Below are 24319 nucleotides of genomic sequence, written 5' to 3' on the forward strand. Positions count from 1 at the left end.
AACAACAGAGTCTGGTGGCAGCTGTGTTGTGATGAAAGCCGGGTCCGTAGGAGGCGGCTTATACTTTTTTTCCACCCTTGGTGTGATTGCCCTACTTTTGACCGGGTCCTTAAATATGTCCTTTGCGTGCCGGAGCATACCAGGGAGCATAGGCAGGCTTTGGTAGGAGCTGTGGGTGGAGGAGAGTGTGTTGAACAAGAAATCATCCTCGACCTGTTCTGAGTGGAGGCTTACGTTGTGAAATTGTGCTGCTCTAGCCACCACCTGAGAGTACGCGGTGCTGTCTTCTGGTGGAGATGGTTTTGTAGGGTATGCCTCTGGGCTGTTATCTGACACTGGGGCGTCGTATAGGTCCCATGCGTCCTGGTCTTGGTCACCCTGGCTCATGGTGGTGTGAGCTGGGGAGTGTGATGGCGTTTGTGCTGGTGAAACGTTAATCACGGGCGGAGGAGAGGGTGGTGGTGTAACTCTTTTCACCACTTTTGGTTGTGGTGCTTGTTCCGTCTGGAACTCCAACCTTCTCTTTCTCCTAATGGGGGGAAGGGTGCTTATTTTTCCTGTCCCCTGCTGAATGAAGATACGCTTTTGCGTATGGTCCGCATCAGTTGCTTGTAGCTCTTCCTCAAACCTATGCTTCTGCATTTGGGAGGTTAGCGAGTGCTCTTCTGTATAAGAGCCTGAAGCTGGGTCGCTTGCAGTTTGTTTCGGCATCGAAACTTTGTCTGCGTGTTTTTTCGGCTCCGAGGTGACTTTTTTCCTTTTCGGGGCCGAAACCTCTCGGCGTCGATCTGTTTCGGTGCCGCTGTCTCGGCGTCGAGCCGTGTCCACACCGGCATCTCGGTGTCGAGGCTTGTCTCCAGCACTTTCTCGGTCCCGAGAAGGCTGCGTGCCGGTGTCTCGACCGGAGTCGGACGATCTCGGCACTGTTTGGGCCTTTTTCGGTGCCGACGGTCGGTCACCGATTTTATGGGTTGAGCCATGGCCTGGTGGCAGTGGCGTCCCCTGGGCCTTGTAAATGTTTCTTTGTGTGGTTTTCGACGTCTTACTCACGGTTTGTGTATCGTCGAATCCTTCGGAGTCTGAGTCTTGGATCGAGAAGGTACCTTCCTCTTCCTGTTCCTCGAACTCCCGTCGGGCTGTCGGTGCGGACGCCATTTGAAGTCTTCTGGCTCGACGGTCTCGGAGTGTTTTTCGGGACCGGAACGCACGACAGGCCTCGCAGGTGTCTTCGCTGTGCTCAGGTGACAGGCACAGGTTGCAGACCAAGTGTTGGTCTGTGTAGGGGTATTTATTGTGGCATTTGGGGCAGAAACGGAACGGGGTCCGTTCCATCGGCGTTCCTCAGCACGCGGTCGGGCCGACCAGGCCCCGACGGAGGATCGAAAAACTACCCCGAAGGGTACCGGAGCTCTTCGATCTTCGATGCGGTGTTGAATCTAAGTACGCCGATCCCGAACGCAACAATACCGACGAAAATCTTCCGAAATTAACTATTTTTTCTGCTCCGAAACTCGGAGCGACAGGAACACGTCCGAACCCGATGGCGGAAAAAAAACAATCGAAGATGGAGTCGACGCCCATGCGCAATGGAGACAAAAGGAGGAGTCACTCGGTCCCGTGACTCGAAAGACTTCTTCGAAGAAAAACAACTTGTAACACTCCGGCCCAACACCAGATGGCGAGCTATTGCAGAACATGCGTATCTACAGCGACAGATGCCATCGAACATTATTTTTCTCAACATGCCCTTTAAACTCTGCTATTTTCAATGTCTGGCATTCAGAGGGGTGAACTATCATCTTTCTGGCCACTAGCTTTCACTTTTGGCATGCATTCAGATGGACACATTTGGATCTTTCTAGACATGACATACCTTGTGATGCACATCAGTTTGAAGCAGAAACATTTTTAAACATACAAGAAGCTCGCAGGAGCAGTTCTGCTGCACCAACAAATGAAGGAGAATGAACTACAAGACTTGTGTACTACAAAAGTCACAAAGCAGTGTATGATGCCAGATTTTGTGGAGCATTACAATATGGTTAGTGTCTCCAAGTTGGCTTCTATTCTGCAAGTTTGCTTTGGCAAGGATGAACTTAACTTTAGAGCACGCACATGCCTGGAAAATGTTACTTTTTACCTTCCATTGTGCAGTGCATAGTTGCTAGCCCCGGATTAACTTTGCACCAGAGCAGTGGTTCCAAACCTGTGGTCCAGGAACTCCTGGGGATCAATGGAGCCTCCTCAGGGGGTCCGCAACTGCTTAGAACATTAAATAATATTACCAGATTAGGTCCCCAGCTTTCAGTAATGACTCAGTTGGGGATCCCCAGATTCCAATAATTATTCAGTGGGGGTTCTCGGGTTCCAGTAATGATAAAGTGGGGGTCAGCATAAGTCAAAAGGTTGGGAACCACTGCTCTAGAGCCACAAGATGCTGGGAAAATTATACTTTTTACCTTCCATTGTCCAGTGCACACTTGCTAGCCCCGAGCCTATAGTGACTTTTGTCTATGTTTCCTGTTGAAGGACCATCAAGAGAGCGGGCATGGCCTAACATCAGTAATGTTATCAACTTTCAAAAATACCACACACGTTTTCAACTTCCCACTACCTACCACAGGACCAAACTTGACAGTGAGCACCTCTTTATAATGGTGAAGGTTCTCCATTGATGTTCCTTGCTCAGATTTGCTAAATGTGTTTTACAATGAATCCAACCGCATAAAGTTATTCAACTCAGTCTTGACAGGGGAGATATTACTTATCTTTTCTTCCTCCTTTATCGTAGGATTAACATTCATATGTGTCCTCTGGTGTCTTATAAGACCTTCTCTCCGACTAAACCTTTTATTACACGTAGTGCACTGAAATGGCCTTTCTCCTGTATGTGTTTTATAATGTCTATGAAGGCTTTCCTTCCAGCTGAATCTTTTCTTACATTTGGCACACTGAAAAGGCCTCTCTCCTAAATGCGTTCTCTGGTGTCCTAAAAGGCGATGCTTTTGACTAAAACTTTTCTCACATTCAGTACAATGATAAGGTCTTTTTTTGGAATGTATTCTCTTGTGATAAATGAGCTGACCCTTTTGGCTGAAGCTTCTGTCGCATTCTTTGCATTGATAGTTACTGCTTTCAAGAGATAACGTTGTGTGAAGGTTGTGCTGTTCAGTAATATTTACGTTCTGCATAAAACCTTTCTCAGATTCAGGCAAGGTATAGAATTCCCAACTTTTTGGTTCATCTGCATGACCTTCAAATATCTGTGCATTACACAAGTTACTCTCATATGCATTACATTTCTTAGTTTCCTCCATATTTAGGTTTTCATGAAATGAGTTGGAATGACTTTTGTTATCATAAATACTTTCATAGGTATTGCCTTTCTGTCTTCCTAGGCTTCTATTACTTTTTGAAAACAGCTGAAATCTAGAGCCGGTCTCCTTAATAAATCTTTCTTTGACTTCCACTTTGTCCTTTTCTGCTGAAGCTTTGTATGGAATGTTATTTTCATCGTATCTGATAGACTTTCCATCCTCACATGTTGTTTTCGAAGCCCAATCATCTGTGAATTGAAATGAGTCACAATATTAGATTTCTACATACAATAGTGAAATGCTACAATTTATACTCATCCAGAGGCAATCTGAAATTAGCCCACAGTTAACAAGTGTCTATCAGTGCATTCCAAACAAATCTTGAGAAAAAGAAAAAGTTCGAAAGGTAGGTAGGATATGCTAACATTTTTCTAAAATGCATATTTTTTTTTCAGCGCTCACATTCTCTTCTCTTCGTTAAATCTTTACAAGCTTAAAAGGGTTTTTTGACTATTATTTCTCATGACCCATAATTATTTGTGTATTAACTGAAAAACAATTACTTGAGTTTACTTCCACATTCAATAGCAAGCCCAAGACTGTTATGTGATAATAATAATATCCTTCCAAAGTTTCCAAAAAGCTTCAGTTGAAGGAATTACAGATTATTGTGCAAATGTTAGACAGTCCATACATTCTAGTGAGGCTGGCTATATGCCAGGCTCCCCTAGGGAAACTCATTACTCCCACAGATGAAACCACAAATGACACAACCGTCACAATTCCAACATCAACTACATTTTTTTCTTTCTTTTAAGGTATTTGAAATAAGTCTGACGTAACTCGGAGTAATAGTGGAGTGCTTTACAGAGGACATTTACATTAATGAATTAGCAACTTGAACATGAGGTGCTCTACACAGGGGAGTATGGGTTGTTGGGGGATCTGTTGCAATAAAATTACAGAAATCAATGTGAAGGCGAAAAAGGCTGGAAGCATATAATTGGGACACCATTAGCGAGCACATTGTAAGTTAGTTTGCACATATTTATATGTGACATATTTGGAGTGTGGGGGGAAAGGGGTAAATAGAGAGGTGACTGATGTATGTCATTGAAAAGGATAATGATTATTAAGAGGGCATGCCAGAGGGAAATCAAAAGGCAGAGAGTAAGGTCCAGGGGGACAAGCAAGCAAAGATATGGGGAGGTGTGGGGGGCTTGTCATGAATAAATTGTTTACTGGAACTGGCCGAGTGGGGACCCAGTTGATGCCAGTTGGTGTGGTTTGAGTAGGTAAGGGGAGGGGGTACACACCTCTTCCTTGTGGGGGTGAGGAGGGTGCATCATCTCTACAAGTTGCAAACAGACGTTATCCAAGCACTGTGCTCTCTGATCTCTCTACAGGGCCGCCGGAGAATGGTGGCATTGAAGGCTAGAAGAGAATGCCCCAGGAAACATGCCATTGAGTCAGGAAAGGGAGAGATATGTTCAACGGAGCATATAGAATTGACTTCATTAAAATTGTGAATTGTACAAGTAGGAGTGTGGGTATTTGAGGGCCGATGTCCATTCCTTGTCATTCCAGGTGCACTGAAATTCAGTGTCCACCATCTCTTGAGGATGCTGTAGTGGGCGTTGTGGGCTAGAGTATTGCGTTCCATACTGCCAAGTCACACAATGTCTAATAACGCTCCTGTACAGGGTGTGGGCTGACTGCTGGGTGGCTGACTCTTCAGTATTGACCACTCATATGGTCAAAAGCGTTGGTCAGAGATTGGCATACATTACGAATTGTACTTCGTGAAGTAAATGATTTTGGGTGGGTTTCTGGAAAGACTGAAATGGACTGCTTTCAAACTGGTCTCTGCCTGTGCTTATCCTGTTGTGTAGCCATTTTAGTTATAGCTCCATGCACGTTACTTTAGCACACGGGGCCTGCTGCTGTGCACTTTAACCTAGATATATTTTATTCAGCTTTGTTTATTATTTTAACAATAGCCACAAATGCAGTCTTGATTTATTTCTCTCTATCTAGCTGTACTTTGCCTAGGCCAGCACTGTGCTCTCAGACAAAACATTTTTCACTTTGTGTTTCTCTCAAGGCTACAGTAGGATAGGTTGCCGGTAAACGTTTTGCCTCTGGTATTCATAGAAAAACACACATCCTTACGTAGGGACATTTTCTCAGAACATCAGTTTTTTTATTATAAAAACACTTCCCTGTCCCATACACGTTAGAGGGAGATTCCAGCCAGATGACGACGACTGTAAGCTGACTGCTGAACGCTTCGCTACAGCTGCTTATGCAAACTTCAGGCCTTTGCTCAGTATGGGGGATGATGACTTCCCAGGGGAACCTGAAGGGCAGAACTAGAGCTTATCATGTTGTGACTCTAGTGACAATATGGTAGCATTATTTCTATGCTTTACTCTTCTTGTCACAATTTTAATCCCGTTATGCCTTATTGTCCTGGTTATTGCAGTACATGCTTTATTGTCAAAGATGCAGTTGCTTCATTAAAACCTTTTTGAAACATATACTGCCTCTGCTTGTCATTGTATCTGTGAGACTAATGTAACTGAGAGAAATGGATGAGATCTGAGTAACCATGATTTCCTTGAGGAGTCAACTGTGTCATGCGCTCGGGTGCCCAATCATCCCTGCTCTTGGGTAGAGATGAGGCAATGCTAGTTAGCCGGAGGAAAACCCGGGGCGACAGGTGTCACCTGTAGTGGGTTAGACTCAGTCTCCCACACCGCAGGTGATTCTGCAGCTCAAATCCAGTAGTCTCATTAGAATAATGAGAGCCTACGTGACATGGTGCTGGCAACGTTTGGTCAGGCTCTAATTTCTGGGTCCTCCTGAATATCTCAGTCTCACTATATACAAAGACACCTCAGTATTATATAAGGAGACGTCCGTGGAATTGAGGATTTCCTCCTCAGCTAAGTAGGGAACACCCATCTGACGCTGGAGGTTGTTCAAGCTTGAACTCTAAAAGGATAATCCCCCTCTGAACATATTTCCCATTCATTATGGCGAATCCACCTAGGTAGCAATTACAGTCAATATGAGACCACCCCTTACTGCACATTTGTTGGCACATGGCCAAACGGCCCAGGGGGGTTCAGTCACATTTGTTGTTTACGCACACACAGCCTATAGAACACAACTTATTTATTCTTGGGTCACATTTCCAGCAGTTGATGGGAACACAAATATATTTAATCACTGTACACCTTCAAACGTACGTGCACAATACACAGCATTTGGATATTTAGAAATACCTCTATCTTATCAAGAACATAATAATTGGCTTGATGGCACCCTACCCCACACAATTTTACACGTTAGGTTAGGTCCTCTAAGTAATGATGGTCATACCTGGCCCTTACTGGCCACTTATACAGCTCATCCTGCTGCAGCAAACCTAACGGTAGCTGAAGTCCTTCGCTTATATTCTGATCTGACGGCAATATACAGACGGTTAGTACAGCTCCTGATGCAAGCATTAAACACAAACCCAGCACGTGCTGCACCAGTGCAATCACATGCAGTAATGCCAGGCATTAACCCTGCGACTGTACATTCGATCATGGGTAAAGTACCAGCCAAATGAGAAGAAATTCAGTTTTGGTTACCTCAAAAAATAAAACAACTGGAAGCAGTATTTCCCCATATGGGACCTCAGTATAAACATAGAATATTAACAATGTGCTTGCCATTTGGGATGGTTCCCACAGTAGATAACTGTAATACACAGGGCACGGTACTTGCCTCACTTATACTATACAACCGCACACGGTACACCAACACTTGCCAATTTACCGGAAGTGTTGAAACAAATTCAAGATGAATACGGGCTGCCCTGGCCCTGGACTTAGGGATGCAATTAATGGGCAATTTTGCCACGGTAATCTCAATTATATTAAGTAACCTTAAAGGGGAAGCGGTTGCACTAGCGGTGCACATGCAGCTCTGGGACGTTCCTCCACAGGATCAAGAACGTCAGCTGCCAAAGATTATCACGGAGACCTACTCTAGCATTGGTCAAAATAGTCTGGGGGCCAGACCAACACAACCAAAATTTCAGGGTAAATCTAATAAAGATTCTGCCACGTAAGCTTCTGAGGCTAATAAGAAACGCTGGGATAAAAAGCAACAAATGCCCAAAAAAGAAAGGGGAGAATCTCCGCACCCGGAGACCCAACAAAATAGATATAATCTCAGAAATAGAGATAATATAAAAACACTTGACAGATCTCAATATACTGATACACGCCAATCTCGTTCCTTTCAGAACTCACTGGAAAAATGCAGTGAGAGTGGTGGGCGGTCAGAGCGAAGAACTGAGTATGTGATACTGAGACAGGAATCACAACGCTCAACAGAAGATTCTGTTAAAAAAAGAAGAGAACTTCCACAACAAAAAACACAATTCAAAAAGAAAAAGGTGGCAGCAGCTGCAGTTCAACATGCCACTCAAGAACAGGGCTCCTTTGAAGAACAAGGAGTGGGCACTAGCACTATTAGACAGCGCGGCAGAGGTCACAATAGTTTGCCGGAATCTACTAGAGCATCTGGAGGTGAAAGCAACTGATGACAAGTAGAGACTGCGGACATGCGCGTCTCCACGCCGGATAGGGTGTATAAAGTAACGCTACAGTTAGGAGACATTGAGCGCACAATAGGCGTGATCTTTTGGGATCGCGTCGTAAACATATATGATATTTTGCTGCCCGAAAAAGATTGACCACCTGAATTTGTTCGTACTTGCCCATACGTGAAAGATGTTATTAAACCTTCTTTCTCGACCCTTGTTCCTGAGTCGCTCGCTGAATCCTACGGCATCGATTGGGCATTGGAGCTGGCACCTGCGTTATATCGCAACCACATATGATGGGCTAAAGATTCCCCCTACCATGTAATCCCTATTAAAAATCAACCCCAACCTTAACACCAATATCCAATAAAACATGATGTTTAAACACCCTTGAGGGAAATCCTCACACAACTGGAGTACCAGGGCATAATCAAACCCTGTGTCTCACCAATGAATAATCCCTTTTTCCCAGTAGCTAAACCGGACCAATCGTATAGATTAGTCTTAGACTACAGACATTTAAACAGTCATACATGCACATATGCTATACAAAACTCACATAGCACAGCACTGATGAACAACATAGTGCACAAAAAATACAAAACAACACTGGACATTTCCAATGGGGTTTTCTGCCAAAAATATAGCACCTGAGAGTTTACTCGAAGGGTTCAAGAACAGTCGAGGATTCTTCGCAGCTCCTGTGACCTCAATATTACACGGCATAGACCCTGAAGCATTGTCCTATGTAGATTAGATTTATATCACAGATGATGAATTACTGCAACATTTAAGACAGGTAGCCCGCATTGTTGTGGGATTTGACGAGTTCAGCTACGAATTAAATTAAAAAAAAAACAAAAATAGCCTTCCTTAGCGTCCTGTTTCTGGGATATGAGCTATCAAGTGAAGGAAAGAGCCTAGCGCCCCAATTCTTGGAAAAATGGGCAGTTACAACCCCCAAATAACATTAAAAAACTCCAATCTCTATTGGGATTCCTAAGTTTTGGCAGTACTTACATTCCTGATTATGCATCACGACTAAAGCCTTTATGTGACTTAATACATCCTGACTTTTCAAGTAAATTCTGGACAGTCGAACACACACGCATACTCAGAGCTTTGCAAACAGACATGCTTGCAGCACATCATTTACACACGAGGGACAACAAAACACATCTGGTCATCAGAGTAATTGCTGGTACCATTGGTTTCACCTATGTAACTTTCAACGAGAGTGAGACAGTCCAAATGGCATACAAATCACAGAACAACACTTTGCTCCTGTTGGGAAAATTCTCACTGCTGTTCAGATGGCTGTCAATAAAGAAAGACCTCTAGCCCAGGGCAAACGCATTAATGTAATTTCTCCAATTCCAGCCCCTGATGCTGTTACCAAAGCCAGCGTTCTAAATGCTAAAGTATTACATCCACGTTGGATTCCATGGGCAACGTCTTTGACAGCCACTGATGTAGACTAAATTTTTCACCCAAAATTACAAACTCAAGAATTTTTGCAATATGAATTAGAATACCCAGTTCCAGCAAATACACTTTCTACTGATCACTATCAAAGAGTCATGTACACCGACTGCTCAGCACAACCTGCAATTGGCACAATAGAACAAATTACTTACCTTCGGTAACGCTTTTTCTGGTGGATACACTGACTACCTGTGGATTCCTCACCTTATGAATTCGATCCTTGCGCCAGCATCCGACGGAATGTCTTCTTCCTAGCTGTCTACATCGACGAGGACGTCATAATGGCACGGCTCCGCGTGACTCCGTCTGACGTCAGCGTGCCAATAAGAGGTCCCCGTCGGCGTACTAACGTCAGTTTCACCTCACTTTTTTCGTGCCTTTAAAGCAAATAGGAGTAAACCGACCATGAAAATTGATAAATAATATAGAAAGATATACACACACAAAAACCTTGATCATTTAAATAATCCATTCTTATTGAGAGCTGGAATACATAAGTATACAAAATAAATAGATAAATATCACTATATACATATAAATATACATATATATGCGCTTTCATATATATAAATATAAATATAAATACTGCAAGATAAGAGTGTAACCAGGCAGGCAACGGGGAGGCGGGAGGGACCGTGAGGAATCCACAGGTAGTCAGTGAATCCACCAGAAAAATCGTTACCTAAGGTAAGTAACTTGTTCTTCTGATGGATACAAGTACCTGTGGATTCCTCACCTTATGAATAGAGTCCCAAGCAGTACCGCACTCAGTGGTGGGTGCCCACCTGATTACACTAAGAAATCTTGCAATACCGAGCGAGCAAAGTGACCGTCCCTCCTCATCTCGGAGTCTAAACAGTAATGTTTCACGAAAGTATGGAGGGACGCCCAAGTTGCCGCTTTACATATGTCTATCAATGGAACTCCCCTCGCCAAAGCCAAGGATGCGGATTTAGCCCTAGTAGAGTGGGCCCTCATACCTTCAGGAGGGACCTTTTTTGCCAAAGAGTAACAGATCTTTATACACAAGATGACCCACCTGGAGAGTGTCCTTTTCTGTACAGCTCTGCCCTTTTGTTGACCAGCATACCCAACAAACAGTTGTTCATCCAAACGAAAGTCTTTAGTTCTTTCGAGATAAAAACTCTGGGCCCCCTTAGGATCCAACCTATGGAGTCTCTCTTCTTTAGACGGGTGGGGAGGAGGGTAAAAAGCAGGAAGAGTGATATTCTGCCCTAAATGAAAAGGGGTGACAACTTTCAGCAGAAAAGCAGCCCTGGTTTTTAGAACCACTTTATCAGGGAAAAACACAGTGAAAGGAGGCTTAACGGAGAGCGCCTGAAGCTCTCCAATCCTCCTAGCTGAAATAATTGCGATCAAGAAAACAGTCTTGAAGGCTAAATATCTCAATGGACATGAATGCATGGGCTCGAAAGGCAAACCCATTAGGAATGTTAAAACAAGATTTAAGTCCCACTGAGGCATGTGAAAAGGAGTAGGAGGAAAGCTATTCACCAAACTCTTAAGGAACCTATGTACAATGGGAGACTTGAATAAAGACGGCTGATCCGGAAGGCAAAGAAACGGCGACAGAGCTGCCAAATAACCCTTAACTGTAGCCATAGCACAGCCTTTCTTCGCCAAACTGAGAACAAACAAAAGTACATCTGAAAGATGGGCCTTTAAAGGATCTTTTTGGTTCTCTCCACACCACAACACAAATTTTGCCCACCTTCCGGCATAAATAGACTTAGTGGAGTGTCGCCTGGACGATAGTATAACATCCACTACATCCGGTGGGAGAGAAAAAGAACTCAGGTTGCCCCGTTCAATCTCCAGGCATGACGGTGCAGGCTCTGGAGGTGGGGGTGTAGAACCTGCCCCTGCGATTGAGAGAGGAGATCTGCCCTGAGCGGGAGACGGAGCGGAGGGCACTGAGAGAGTTGAAGTAGGTCTGTATACCATACCCTTCTCGGCCAGTCAGGTGCTACCAATATGACTTGGGCCCGGTCTTGACGAACCTTCCTCAAAACCCGAGGAATCAAGGGGTTGGGGGGAAACGCGTAAAGCAACTGGCCGTTCCAGGACATCTGAAACGCGTCCCCCAACGCCCCTTGCATCGGATACTGGAGGCTGCCGAATAACGGGCAATGCGCGTTCTCCCGAGGGGCAAATAAATCCACCTGAGGAGTACCCCACATCTCGAAGATGTGGAGAACTAAATCCGGATGGAGACGCCACTCGTGATCTAATGAGAAGTGACGACTGAGAACGTCCGCACGTACATTCAACACTCCGGCCAAATGATTTGCCATCAAGCAAATCCGATGGTCCTGAGCCCAGGACCAGAGTCATAGGGCTTCTCGGCAAAGAAGATACGACCCCACTCCTCCCTGCTTGTTTATATACCACATTGCGGTAGTGTTGTCCGTCAGGATCTGAACTGACTGACCGCGAAGGGAAGGGAGGAAGGCCTTGAGCGCCAAACGTACAGCCCGCAATTCCAACAGATTGATATGTAACATCTGTTCTGCTGGAGACCAACGACCCTTGATCTTCAGGTCCCCCAGATGAGCTCCCCACCCTAGAGTGGAAGCATCCGATATCACTGTGGCCACCGGAGGTGGTAATAAACACGGTTTCCCTTGGGAAAGGTTGCCGTTCACTGTCCACCCATCAAGATCCACTACAGCGTCCCTGGAGATCTTTATTGAATCCCTGAGATCCCCCTTGTGCTGGAACCACTGTCTGCGGAGACACCACTGAAGAGCCCTCATATGCCAGCGAGCATGAGTGACCAACAGAATGCAAGAAGCAAACAGACCTAGCAGGCCTAAGACTTTGAGGACTGGAACTGCCGCTCCTCTTTGAAACAAAGGAATCAGTGCCTGAATGTCCCGTACCCGCTGAGGCGGGGGGTAGGCCCGAAACCTTGTCGTGTCCAATACTGCCCCTATGAACAGGAGGCGTTGAGAGGGCTCCAAGTGAGATTTGGGTACGTTCACCTAAAAACCCAGATCGAACAACAACTGCGTTGTCATTCGCAGATGAGACAACACAATCTCTGGAGACTTGGCTTTGATCAACCAATCGTCCAGGTAGGGAAAAACCGCTACCTCCCTCTTTCTGAGATGTGCTGCAACAACTGCAATCACCTTTGTGAAGACCCGGGGTGCTGAAGTAAGACCAAACGGGAGGACCGCAAACTGGTAATGTTGCGATCCAACCACAAAACGGAGATACTTCCTGTGCGACTTGACTATGGGAACATGAAAGTATGCGTCCTGCAAGTCGACAGACACCATCCAGTCTCCTTCGTTCAATGCCAACAGCACCTGCGCTAGGGTCAGCATTTTCAATTTTTCCTGCTTGAGGAACAAATTCAAAATCTTCAAGTCTAGGATTGGCCTTAGACGACCGTCCACTTTGGGAATCAGGAAATACCTTGAATAACACCCCTGACCCCTTTCCTGCAACGGTACCAACTCTATAGCGCCCTTTGCCAACATGACTACAACCTCCTGTTGCAACAACAGAAGATGTTCTTCTGAACAAAAGGAGGGACGGGGAGGGAAGGGAGGAGGAAACTACTGAAAGGGGAGAGCATAGCCCTTTTCCACAATTCCTAGCACCCACGAGTCTGTTGTAATTGACCTCCATTGCTGCAGAAAAAGCCTCAATCTTCCTCCTACAGGAGAAGTGTGACTGATAAAGTTGGGAAAACCAGGGCTGCTTCTGCTGCTGTCCACCAGAGGAGGATGAAGAAGAAGAGAGCTGCTGGGCTGGACCTCTAGCCCTACCCCTACCTCGCCCTCTGAAGGCACGATAGGGCGGGTTGGCAGGTTGTTGGGCCTAAGATTGAGACCTACGAAAGGCAGAACCTCTGGCAAACCCTCGAAACCTACGAAAAGGCCTGTACAATGTAGCAGAAGGGGTCTGCAAACCCAGGGACTTAGCTGTAGCCCGACAGTCCTTAAACTGTTCAAGGGCAGAGTCTGCCTTGTCCCCAAACAGCTTTTCCCCATCAAATGGAAGGTCCATTAAAGTGGATTGTACATCCGACGAGAAACCCGAAGACCTTAGCCAGGCATGCCTTCTCGTAGCCACCGATGTTCCCATGGCCCTGGCTATAGAATCCGTAGTATAGAAATATAAGTATAGAGATAGAAAAACTGGATCTCCTGGGGCACTCTTATGCCTTCTCGCCACTGCCCTATTCACCGCAGGAGATGTCACCGGCTTTTTCCACAGGTACATAATAGGCTCACTCAACGCCTCATTAAAAGGCAACAAGGGGTCAGCACTGGAGGAAGAAGGATGAAGAACCTTTGTGAGCAGGTTAGTCTTGACTTCTGCCGTGGACAAAGGCAAATCCAGATAGTCAGCCACCTTCCTCACCACAGCATGGAAAGAGGAGGCCTCCTCAGTAAACTCCCCCGGAGAAGCAATGTCCCACTCCGGGGAAGTATCCAAACCACTTGCAGTGGCAAGTCCTTGGAAATCATCAGAAGGCTCTATCTCACCTTCCTCAAGCCTTCTGTATTCCTCTTCCTCCAGAAGCCTCAACGCCTTCCTTCGAGATCTTAAATGCGTTTCCAGAGCCGGTGTCGACAAGGACTCCATCGACGCCGATGATCTCAGACCTTGAATTGGTTCCGGAAGGCTCCCGGATTCAACCGGCGCCGGCCCGAAGTCAGCAGATGACCTCCTCAACGCCGAATGTGCAGAAGGAGATGGAGCCGGTCTGGATGAGGCCACCAATGACGCCGGATGGCGGTCGGACGAGAAGCCGACGGATCCACGGTCCCAGGCGAAGGACTCCTGCCAGGGGAAACCCCCCGCGCCGGACCACCAGGCTCTGAAGGGCAGAAGGGCATGAATGGAGCAGCCCTGCACGACGGCGGCGAGCCCAAATTGAATGCCAATGGCCCCGTGGGACCCGCTGGTGCACCAGCAGGGGCCATGGATTGAAAAACAGCATACATCGCATTCAAAAATGCGGCCGGATCCGTTCCTGGAGTCGGGAACGCGGGGTACGGCTGTGTAGACGTCTGGGGAACATCAGGATCCCTCGGCGCCGGTGAGAAGCGAGGATTACCTTGAGTGACCTCATAGACTGAAGGCGCCGGTGACAACACTGGACTCTCCGGCTGAGGCGTGACAGTAGGACTCATCTCCCACGTCTTCTGGCGCCCTAACGAAAGAGACCTCGAACGACTCCTCGATCGGCTCCGCTCCGAATGGCGCCGAGAGTCATGACGGCGCCGAGAGTCATGATGACGCCGCTTTTTATGTTTTTTGGGAGAAGCATGGGAAGAAACCTTCTTGTGTTCCTTCTTCTTTGCCTTGGCCAAGAAGAGCTTCGCTTCTCGTTCCTTCAGAGCTTTTGGATTCATGCTCTGGCACGAAGAACAGCCTTCCACATCATGCTCTGAGCTCAAACACCAAATACAATCCGTATGGGGGTCGGTCACTGACATCCAACCCCCGCATTCCCTACACGGCTTAAACCCGGACTTCTTCGGAGGTGACATTGTAACTTCAAGAGATCGCTACAGTAACCAACGTGCCAGGAAGAAAAAAACCGTTGGAGTCCAATGCACGGAAAAAGGAAAAACTGACGTTAGTATGCCGACGGGGACCTCTTATTGGCACGCTGACGTCAGACGGAGTCACGCAGAGCCATGTCATTATGACGTCCTTGTCGACGTAGACAGCTAGGAAAAAGACTTTCCGTCGGATGCTGCCGCAAGGATCGAATTCATAAGTTGAGGAATCCACAGGTAGTTATATCCATCAGAACATCTATACTCCGCTGCTTGCGCAGTCGTGAGCAGCTATATGGAGGATAATAAATTTTGTCCCCAGCATACATTCACGCAAACCCTAGGGGATTGCACAGCACAACTAGCAGAGCTAAGGGTTCTGGTGACGGCACTGGAACATACGGATCCTGAACAGCTAACACTGATTGTCTGTGATTTGGACTATTGTGCCCAGTCCCTCAATGAATACCTGCATTACCGGTGCCAGAATGGGTTCAGAGATTCAAAAGGCAACACCATTAAACACAGACTCCTGTGGGGGAAAGTAGCGGATCTGAAGGAGACGCTACCAAATGTCCATGTTGTACATACACTTGGACACCAGCACGTTGGAATACACGTTGCTGGATATACACTGGCTGATGAAGTTGCCAAATCAGCAGTAGCTACAGCCACTGTTGCTGCATTAACCCGCTCAGGAGCAAAACCGAACAATGACATATGAGCTGCTGTGAAAGCCACGGCTGAAAGCACGCCCTATCCAAAAGCGTTTCCTGCTAAATATTCATACCTAATGGGAGGCTGCCCAGACGCTGAAGTAAAAATACCAGGCGAGGGGATTAGAGTGATTCCCAACAAAGACATAAGATCAGAGTTGATTAAAGCAGCGCATGAGGGGGTAGCATCTGCCCATGCTGGTGTGGCGACTACAATATCATTGTTTGCAAGCACGTTATTGGTGGCCAGGTCTATACAAACAGGCAGAGCAGTATGTCCTTTGCTGTGACATCTGGCAACAATTTAAGGTTTCCACTGCTAAACGCCCAACGCAGACACCCCTCCTAATTTCCAACAAACCATTACAATGTGTGTACTTAGGCCATTGTGGTCCCCTAACACCAGACAGTGCATACACATACATTTTAGTCGCTGTTAGCACTTGCTTCAGATGTCTATGGGTGTGGCCACAGCGCTCAGCTGACGCTCGGACTGTTATTAAAGATTTGCAAATCTTTATCGGTACATATACAGTTGCGGCTTTCCACTCGGACCAGGGCCCTGCTTTCACATTAAGGGCATTCAGGGACGCCATGGCTTCTTTAGGGGTCCAACTCCATTACTCGTCTCCATTTCATCCCGAGGAAAATAGTGTTGTGGAGCGACTAAACCTTGATTTAAAGCAGACCTAAACAGCCAGAGTTTTAGGTACGGGTCATAGTTAGCCTAATCACCTGTATGGAGTCCAGAGAGCACTTAATCTGCCTAGAAGGTCCCTGAGGGGGTCGTACTTCATGTGAGTGCTGATTCAAATGTATGTTCAAGATCTTGATGGTCCTGGCGTGGAGGTGGCAGAAACACCCTTTGACATAAAAGAACATGTCACTATCTTACAGGAATTACAACAGTTCCGTGACAACAACGCTTCTGCCAGTGCTGCCTCCACAGGAATTAAGGATGTACCAGTAACACCTAAGGGCAGGCTTCCTAAAGTCGGGGATCTAGTGCGTGAAAAGGTAGCTGTGAAAAAGGAGTTCGGTCCTTCTTATCGTGCACCGGTCCCAGTCTTGGGAATACCCGGTACCAGAACTGTCATTCTACCACCGCTGGCTGGTGCTAAAGTAAATTGTTTTGTATCTATTGGTAATGTCAAGTTATACCATGTGGCCGATCCTGCACAGCAGACCAAGAGAAACAGCCAGTAGTTCCCGAATTCCTCTCACTACTGGTCAAGAATTCCCTCTACAAGTTGTGAGCAGCAACACTGACACCTCTCCAAGCTTGGGCAGGGTGGAAAATGATCTAGCATTGGTTCCACTGTCATCTGTTTCAAAATACAATACAGAAATAATTGATCGATTTGACACAACTTAAACACAGATGGATGGCGTCATTTATTCTGAACCACCGCAGGAAACATCCACTGGTTCTCCACCTACAAACACAGCTCCACCTTTTGCACAAACTGCTTTTGGATACTTTGCTGACATCAATGACACTGTTTCGGACTCATTCGCTTCTTCTATATCGGAACTGTTAAAAACACGTAAGCTGACAAATTGGCTTAATGCAACTTACTTTATTCTCCCATGGAACTATATGTGGCTTTCTTTGACTATTCTGGCTTTCCTCCTTTGGAATGGTTTTGTTATAACATTCTTTTTATTCATACATGGTCATTTTCATCCTGAAAGATCAACAGTTGAACTGGTGGATGAGGTCCTGAAACCTCATTTTTCTTCTCACAAGGTCAACAGAGACTTGTCTTTTGTGAACATTTCTGCTATACCAATTCCTGATGGGATTATTTAGGATACAGTAACATTTGATACATACAGCCCGAAAGAGGTCATTCAAATACCATACGTGTTTAAACTTTCAATGACTGATGAGAAAACAGCTGATTCTATGATGACTGAATTGCAGTATTCTGCTGTATTTGAAAGTGAAGATGTTTATCAGTCTAAAGAGAATTATGGTGATATGCTTTGGTATAATTATTATGGGAACCATTTCATTCCTAGAGCAAATACCACAAAGACTATTTTAATTACACACAATGGGAACATTGTCCAACTCCACCACAAGGGAGTTCTAAAACATACTCTGCAAAGTTTCCATATTTGTCTGGGCACAATATTAAGAATGTTGAGTCGTATTATTTTAAATTGCCATCAATGGAAAATGTACACATATTAACAGATACAAAATATATTTATTTAGATTCCTTTGTTTCCCAGTTGGCTATAGAAGGCTATGAATATTGGCTGAAGTCGATTGACTTAAAAAGTGTGTAGGGAACACAAAATTGGTAAATAAGGGGGAAGGAAGCTTTGTTTAGAGCATGCATGTTCAAATGATATTTTTAAATGAAACTGTACAACAAACAAGATGTTTAGGCTTCGCAAAAATTAAGGAATTGAACGTGCCCAGTAATCCAGCCCTTGCAAAATTTCACAAATGGCAAATATATATAAATACAACTGAAGATCAGCTCGATAAATGGGTCCAGAATTACACATTTAATGCTTCAGTGTCACGTCCTGGCGGGTGGTTATTGTGGCCAATAGATACCAATGGGTGTCATGAACGTTTTATAAACTCTACGTGGGTTTTAGAACTAATAGGCCGGACCCTTGCTATGTGTCATCCAAACATGCAGGTATAGTAACAACAAACAGTGTAGGGAAACTATGCCAGCAATGGTTGAAGAGTTCCTCACTAGATGCTGTTAGAGAACACCTCAGTCTCCTGTCTAATAACACTGATTTACAGGACTTCCTGTAAGCCCCCTAGAAAACAACGCAGAATGCGATTTTTATACGAAGTATATAACTAAATTTGGACGCTTTCCCAACAAGAAGCTGCTGCCCGGTTAAGGCAAACAGACCAGGAAATTTGCAGAAGGTATTAGCTGTTGTAGATAATGGGATTAATACCCTGTCCAACCACATATACACATTGAAACAACATTGTTTCTTCTGCAATAGACATAATACAAACTGATATGTCTTCTTTGCACCATGGACAGAGTTCACTAAGGTCCATTATGCAGTTGGGTTGGACACTTGAAACACTGAATGCCGGTCGCGTTCCATGGTGAAACGTTAGCGCAAGGGACATATTTTCTACATTTAACTTAACGCGACAACAACAACTAATGGCTAAGAAAAAAGCACCTAATGTCATGCTAAACATCGAAAAGTTGCCTTTTACTGTGGCTGAAATACCATCTGCTGAATGGTTAATACACGGGGTCATTAATCTGCCTATTTCAACACTTCAATTCACATCCTGTTTAAAAACACATTCCAGTAGGCAGATATGAAAGGCTGGGAGATAGTTACATCCATGAGGTGTGGGAGCTGCCCTTCTCGTACAAATGTCTTAGTAGCCGTAGTGAATGCAAGACTTCTGTCAGCCATTCAATGGTTTGTAAACAGCTATCCTTGCACGGAGCGTGTAACGCTTCGGCAGCGAACTTGGCTTGTTATCTGAACGGAGTTCCAGCCCCCTTGAGTAGACCTGCGTTCCAGGTGCTTTCAAATGGCAGCTATGATCTCCTCAATAGTGAAGACTGTTGTGAGATGCGAGCCGGAATAGTTTATGTTGTTTCCGGTCTCTAAGATTGTTACTTGCTGCATGAACGTACTTTTTCCTCCCACTAGACAAAAAGAGGTAGCTGACATTTGGCCCTATATTGCTACTTCAAATGAGAATTTTGACAAGTTGAGCAGACTCAAGGCTTTATTGTTCCAAAAACATGTGGCACTCACATCTGCATGCGAGACCTACGCACTTCAGGTGGCAAGGTCATCAGCTGAGATACAGTCCCTTTTAAATACCAACTTTCCAAGACACTTTGGTGAACTTGTGGGACAAATATTTAATGGGTCCAGTACTACTGGAATCGCAAATTTCTTTAAGGCTGTTGGTTCTGCTTTCGTTCACACCTCCTCCTCCACATTCGGTTTAATGCCATCAGCCATCCACTCAATATTCTCCAGTATTTTCTGGGGATTTCCAATAACTTTCGCTATAATAGGTGGCATTTTGCTATTGCTACTTTTTTTGTGCGATGGCTGTCCCGCCGCAATAAGGAGGAATGAAAACACCCCCACCAGCACAGCTGTGTCGTGAAGGAATGATGCAGCACTTCGGATCAACACTCCTGGAGGAATCGGAGTGAGACTGTTCTCTGTCATTCAGACCGGTTTTCCATGGTGTGCAGCCCATGTTTTGGTGCCTCTGGTGCTCATTCGATCATGCACTGATAATTTGTCTTTCTACACAGCAAATGCTTACATTGGATGCATAACTGTTGAGGATATCGCTGAGGGCTCATTGCTGGACATGCGCGTTGAGGGTGCTTATGAAAACGGGAAGCTGCTTGTGTATTGCAATTCCAAGAGGATGCAGCATTGAACTCATTACTGGGCACACCACGGACTGCTGCTGCCTTGGCTGAAGCTCAGGCTATGGAACACGAATGCTCCTTGGTCCTTCTTGACGATGCATTTCCAACTCTAACACCTGCCGAAGTGGAAGATTTCCTGTCTTCAACTGTCCTGGATTCTATTGGCAACTTCCAAAATTACTCTGACTCTTGAAATTCGGCCTTTTTACGCCACAAGTTAACATTTTTAAATAGTCCTTTTACATATGCTCAAGTGTCCTTTTTAACTTTTCATTGTTGAATTTTTTTTATATGTATATCTTAGGTTGAGTTTTAGTACCTTTTCTACATAAATAGGCTTTGAACCACCTTCAACCGGCAAAGGGAGGGTGTTGTGTAGCTATTTTAGTTATAGCTTCATGCACGTTATTTTAGCACACTAGGCCTGCCGCTGAGCTCTTTAACCTGGATATATTTTATTCAGCTTTGTTTATTATTTTAACAATAGCCACAATTATGGTCTTGTTTTATTTCTCTCTATCTAGCTGTACTTTGCCTAGGCCAGCACTGTGTTCTCAGACAAAACATTTCTTTCACTTTGTGCTTCTCTCAAGGCTACAGTAGGATAGGTTGCCGGTAAACGTGGTAAATGTTTTGTCTCTGGTATTCATAGAAAAACACACATCCTTATGTAGGGACATTTTCTCAGAACATCAGTTGTTTTATTATAAAAACACTTCCCTGTCACATACACGTTAGAGGGAGATTCCAGCCAGATGGCCACGACTGTATGCTGATTGCTAAACGCTTCGCTACAGCTGCTTATGCAAATTCAGGCCTTTGCTCAGGTATGGGGGATGATGTCTTCCCAGGGGACACTGAAGGGCAGAACTAGAGCTTATCATGTTGTGCTCTACTATAGGTAGGAATTAGTCTATTGACTCTAGTGACAACATGGTAGCATTTTTTCTATGCTTTACTCTCCTTGTCACAATTTTAATCCTGTTATGTCTTATCGTCCTGGTTATTGCAGTACATGCTTTATTGTCAAAGATGCAGTTGCTTCATTAAAACCTTATTGAAACATATACTGCCTCTGCTTGTCCTTGTATATGTGAGACTAATGTAACTGAGAGAAATGGATGAGATCTGAGTAACCACGATTTCCTTGAGGAGTCAATTGCGTCATGCACTCTGCTGCCCAATCATCCCTGCTCTTGGGTAGAGATGAGGCACTGCTAGTTAGCCGGAGCAAAACCCGGATTGGGGCGACAGGTGTCACCTGTAGTGGGTTAGACTCAGTCTCCCACACCGCTGGCAATTCTGCCGCTCAAATCCAGTAGTCTCATTAGAATAATGAGAGCCTCTGTTTAGGGCGTCAGGAGTCGAGAATGTAAGTGTGTTGACACGGGAGGCCCAGAAGCGGGCTGTTAGGAACATATAGGGCTTTAGATTATGTGAGGGGCAGAGAGTGACAAGCCACTTCGACTAATTGAGGGTAACCTCTGGTGATACATACTCCTCTGGAGAGTTAGGTTGTGTATGGCACCCTGGGTTCGTAGAGATAGATGGATTCCAGACTCCTCCAATCCTTTTCCAGCAAGCAACCAAGAGAGCCATCGCAGCTGGGCCTCCATATAGTAGGCTGCCCTGCTTAGAGAGGAGCCGCAAAAGTGATGGGGCTAAGAGATGGCAGCCTGTCACCCATATGAGTTCTGTCAGCAATGAGCCCAAAGAAAGAATCAGTGTGAAGGAAGTAGGGGAAGGTTGACAAAGTAATATAGAAGTCGTGGGATCACCACCATTTTAGAAATGCCAACCTGGCCTTTAACCAAGAGTGGAAGCGTTTCCAAAAGTTCACCTGGGAATGCAGTGAAGTCACTGCCTGTAGGAAAGTCCTCCTTTTTGCCCTGGTCACCCCCACACTTTTTGGACAGGTACTGGTGGTTACTGACTCTTGGCTGTGCCCTGGGTACTGCTTACCAGTCCCAGGGCCAGTGCTCTGTGTAAAGTGGATATGCAAATTAGGCTAATTATAATTGGCTACGTTAACCTACCTATAAGTCCCTAGTATATGGTAGGGCATGTAGGTTTAGGGACCACAGCATAGGTAGTGCACCCATAGGTGCACTGCTGAGGTGCCCAGTGTCATTTTAAAGGCAGGCCTGCCTTGCTGGCTGCTTTTAAATTAAAGTTATATGCAAATTCGACTTTGGAATTAAAAGTAGTTTCAAAGTCTTAAACTACCTTATTTTTACATATAAGTCACCCATAAGGTGTACCCTACGTGCTCCTAGGGCTGGGAGCCATGTAACTATAAGCAGGGACCTTATAAAAATAGTTTTATAAGCCCTGGTGAGGTAAAAACAGCCAAATTTGTTTTTCCCTCATTGTAGTGAATGGCCTCCATAGGCTAAAATGGGGAGACTTTATTTTAATTTTAGAAGTCCCCTTACGTAATGGATGCCAAGAGTTTGGTATTAATTATTTGTTATAAGAAATCCCACAGCTTCCAGTTGTTGGATTTAATCTAACTTGTTCAGGTAAAGAGTTTTAAACTTTACCTGAAAAGTTGCCAATTTCAGCCCTGCATTGTTTTTGCTGCTGTGCTGTGATTGGCCGGCCTCTGGCAGCCTGGCCAGGCTGCCTTGATGAGGTGTGAAGTGGCCTGCAGATGGTGAGGCAGGAAGGGGGAGGGCTGCCAAACTGGTCTTCAAAGGCAGAGAAGGACATTTGGAACAACCCAGCAACACCCCCATATCCTGCAACCCCAGACAACTAGGTGCCCCCTTGATTAGATTAGGAGAGGGAAGGAGAGGAGTGTGTTTATGATTTTTAGCCACACCAGTGGGTGGGCTCAGCCAGCTGTAACCTCCAAAAATCAGATTCAGCCATGATGGATTTTTGAAGAATGTTGCCTCCTGGGATTGATTTTTGCCACACTTCCCAGAAAGTGGTCATCACAGGGGGAAGGACCCTGCACCTGATTGGAGAATCAGGACCCCCCTGTTTTTCACCCAGGAGCAAGGATAAAACAGGCAGACCTGCACCCACACCTCAGATCCCCATCAGATTCCAACAAGGAAGAACCAAAGGAGAAGAAGGACTGCCCTGCTGGACCCCTGGCCTGCACCTGGAACCTGCACTCAGAAGGACTGCACCAGCTGCACACTTGGGCTTCACCACAAAAAGGACTTTGCCTGGCTTCAACTGGTTCAAGGAGGGACTTCCTGTTTGCTACAGGTGAAAAATTGCTAACCAGAGTCCCCTGCACCAACTCCTGAAGAAATAAACCAGCTGACCACTGCCCAATGGCCAAAAGGGAGTTTGCGCCAGGTGCATTCTGGGAGTTGTAGTCCGCACCCCCAAGGATCATCTCAGAGCTTCTGGACCCTTGGGGTGAGCTGTGGACCCCAAAAGAACCTTAAAAGAACATCTGGGAGAAGCCCCAGAAGTTTGGAGAACTTTTGAAAAAAAAGCTCCACAGAGGGACCGACCAGCCGCAGAAACTCTAGCCGGCTTGCCTCAACCGGGACCCGGCCTGATTTGCAGGTTCGTCCCGGTAAAGAAAATCTCCAAAAAAGAGACTAAGGGCCAGATGTAGCAAGCAGTTTTGCCCATTCTGTGTCTATGGGAAAATGTGTTCGTACTTATGGGCCTAAGTCCAAAGGCAAAAAGTTGACCGGGACCTCCCAGGCAGTGTATCCAAAGAGGGCTCCAGGGACGTCGGATCAAGATCCAGGTTTACCCCGGTCGAAGGATTTTCACCTCGAAAAAAGGACTAAGTCCGAAGGCAAAAATATCCACCGAGGATTCCCGCAATGCGTTTCCGGAGAAGGGCTCCAGGAGGTCGGGATCGGACTGGCAGATTCGTCCCGCTGAAGAAAATCTTCAGAAAAATGACTAAGTGCGAAGGTAAACTTTTGACTGAGGCCTCCCGCGGCCTGTAGCCGAGCAGGGCTCCATCGCGGTCAGCCTTAAACTTTGACTCTGGCCTGGTCGAGGTGCAACCAGATGACCCGATTGGCGCTTTTTGTTTCTAATAATTCTTAAAAATTAATAACTCTGGTTCCCCTTATCCGATTCTATTCGTCTTTGTGTCATTTTAAAGATAAAAATATAATTATTGGATTTTTAAACTGTTTCCTGTGTTTTATTTCATTACTGTTTTGTGATATTTGAATGCTTTACACTCCGTCTCCTAAGTTAAGCCTTGTCGCTCGTTGCCAAGCTACCAAGGGTTGAGCTGGGT

The 24319-nt window shown here is 45.6% G+C and overlaps 1 protein-coding gene across 1 annotated transcript in view; it reads right to left on the reverse strand.

Moving 5' to 3' along the window:
* Positions 1-1018: 1018 nt before the first annotated feature.
* LOC138286436 (zinc finger protein interacting with ribonucleoprotein K-like) overlaps positions 1019-24319 on the reverse strand; it is a 96611-nt gene continuing 73310 nt past the window's right edge. Inside the window, exon 9 of the mRNA XM_069226697.1 lies at positions 1019-3565. Coding sequence (XP_069082798.1) covers positions 2706-3565 — 860 coding nt within the window. The 3' untranslated portion in view covers positions 1019-2705. The remainder of the gene's footprint in view (positions 3566-24319) is intronic.

This window comes from Pleurodeles waltl, chromosome 3_2 (assembly GCF_031143425.1).
Source record: "Pleurodeles waltl isolate 20211129_DDA chromosome 3_2, aPleWal1.hap1.20221129, whole genome shotgun sequence".
Classification (NCBI taxonomy): Eukaryota; Metazoa; Chordata; class Amphibia; order Caudata; family Salamandridae; genus Pleurodeles; species Pleurodeles waltl.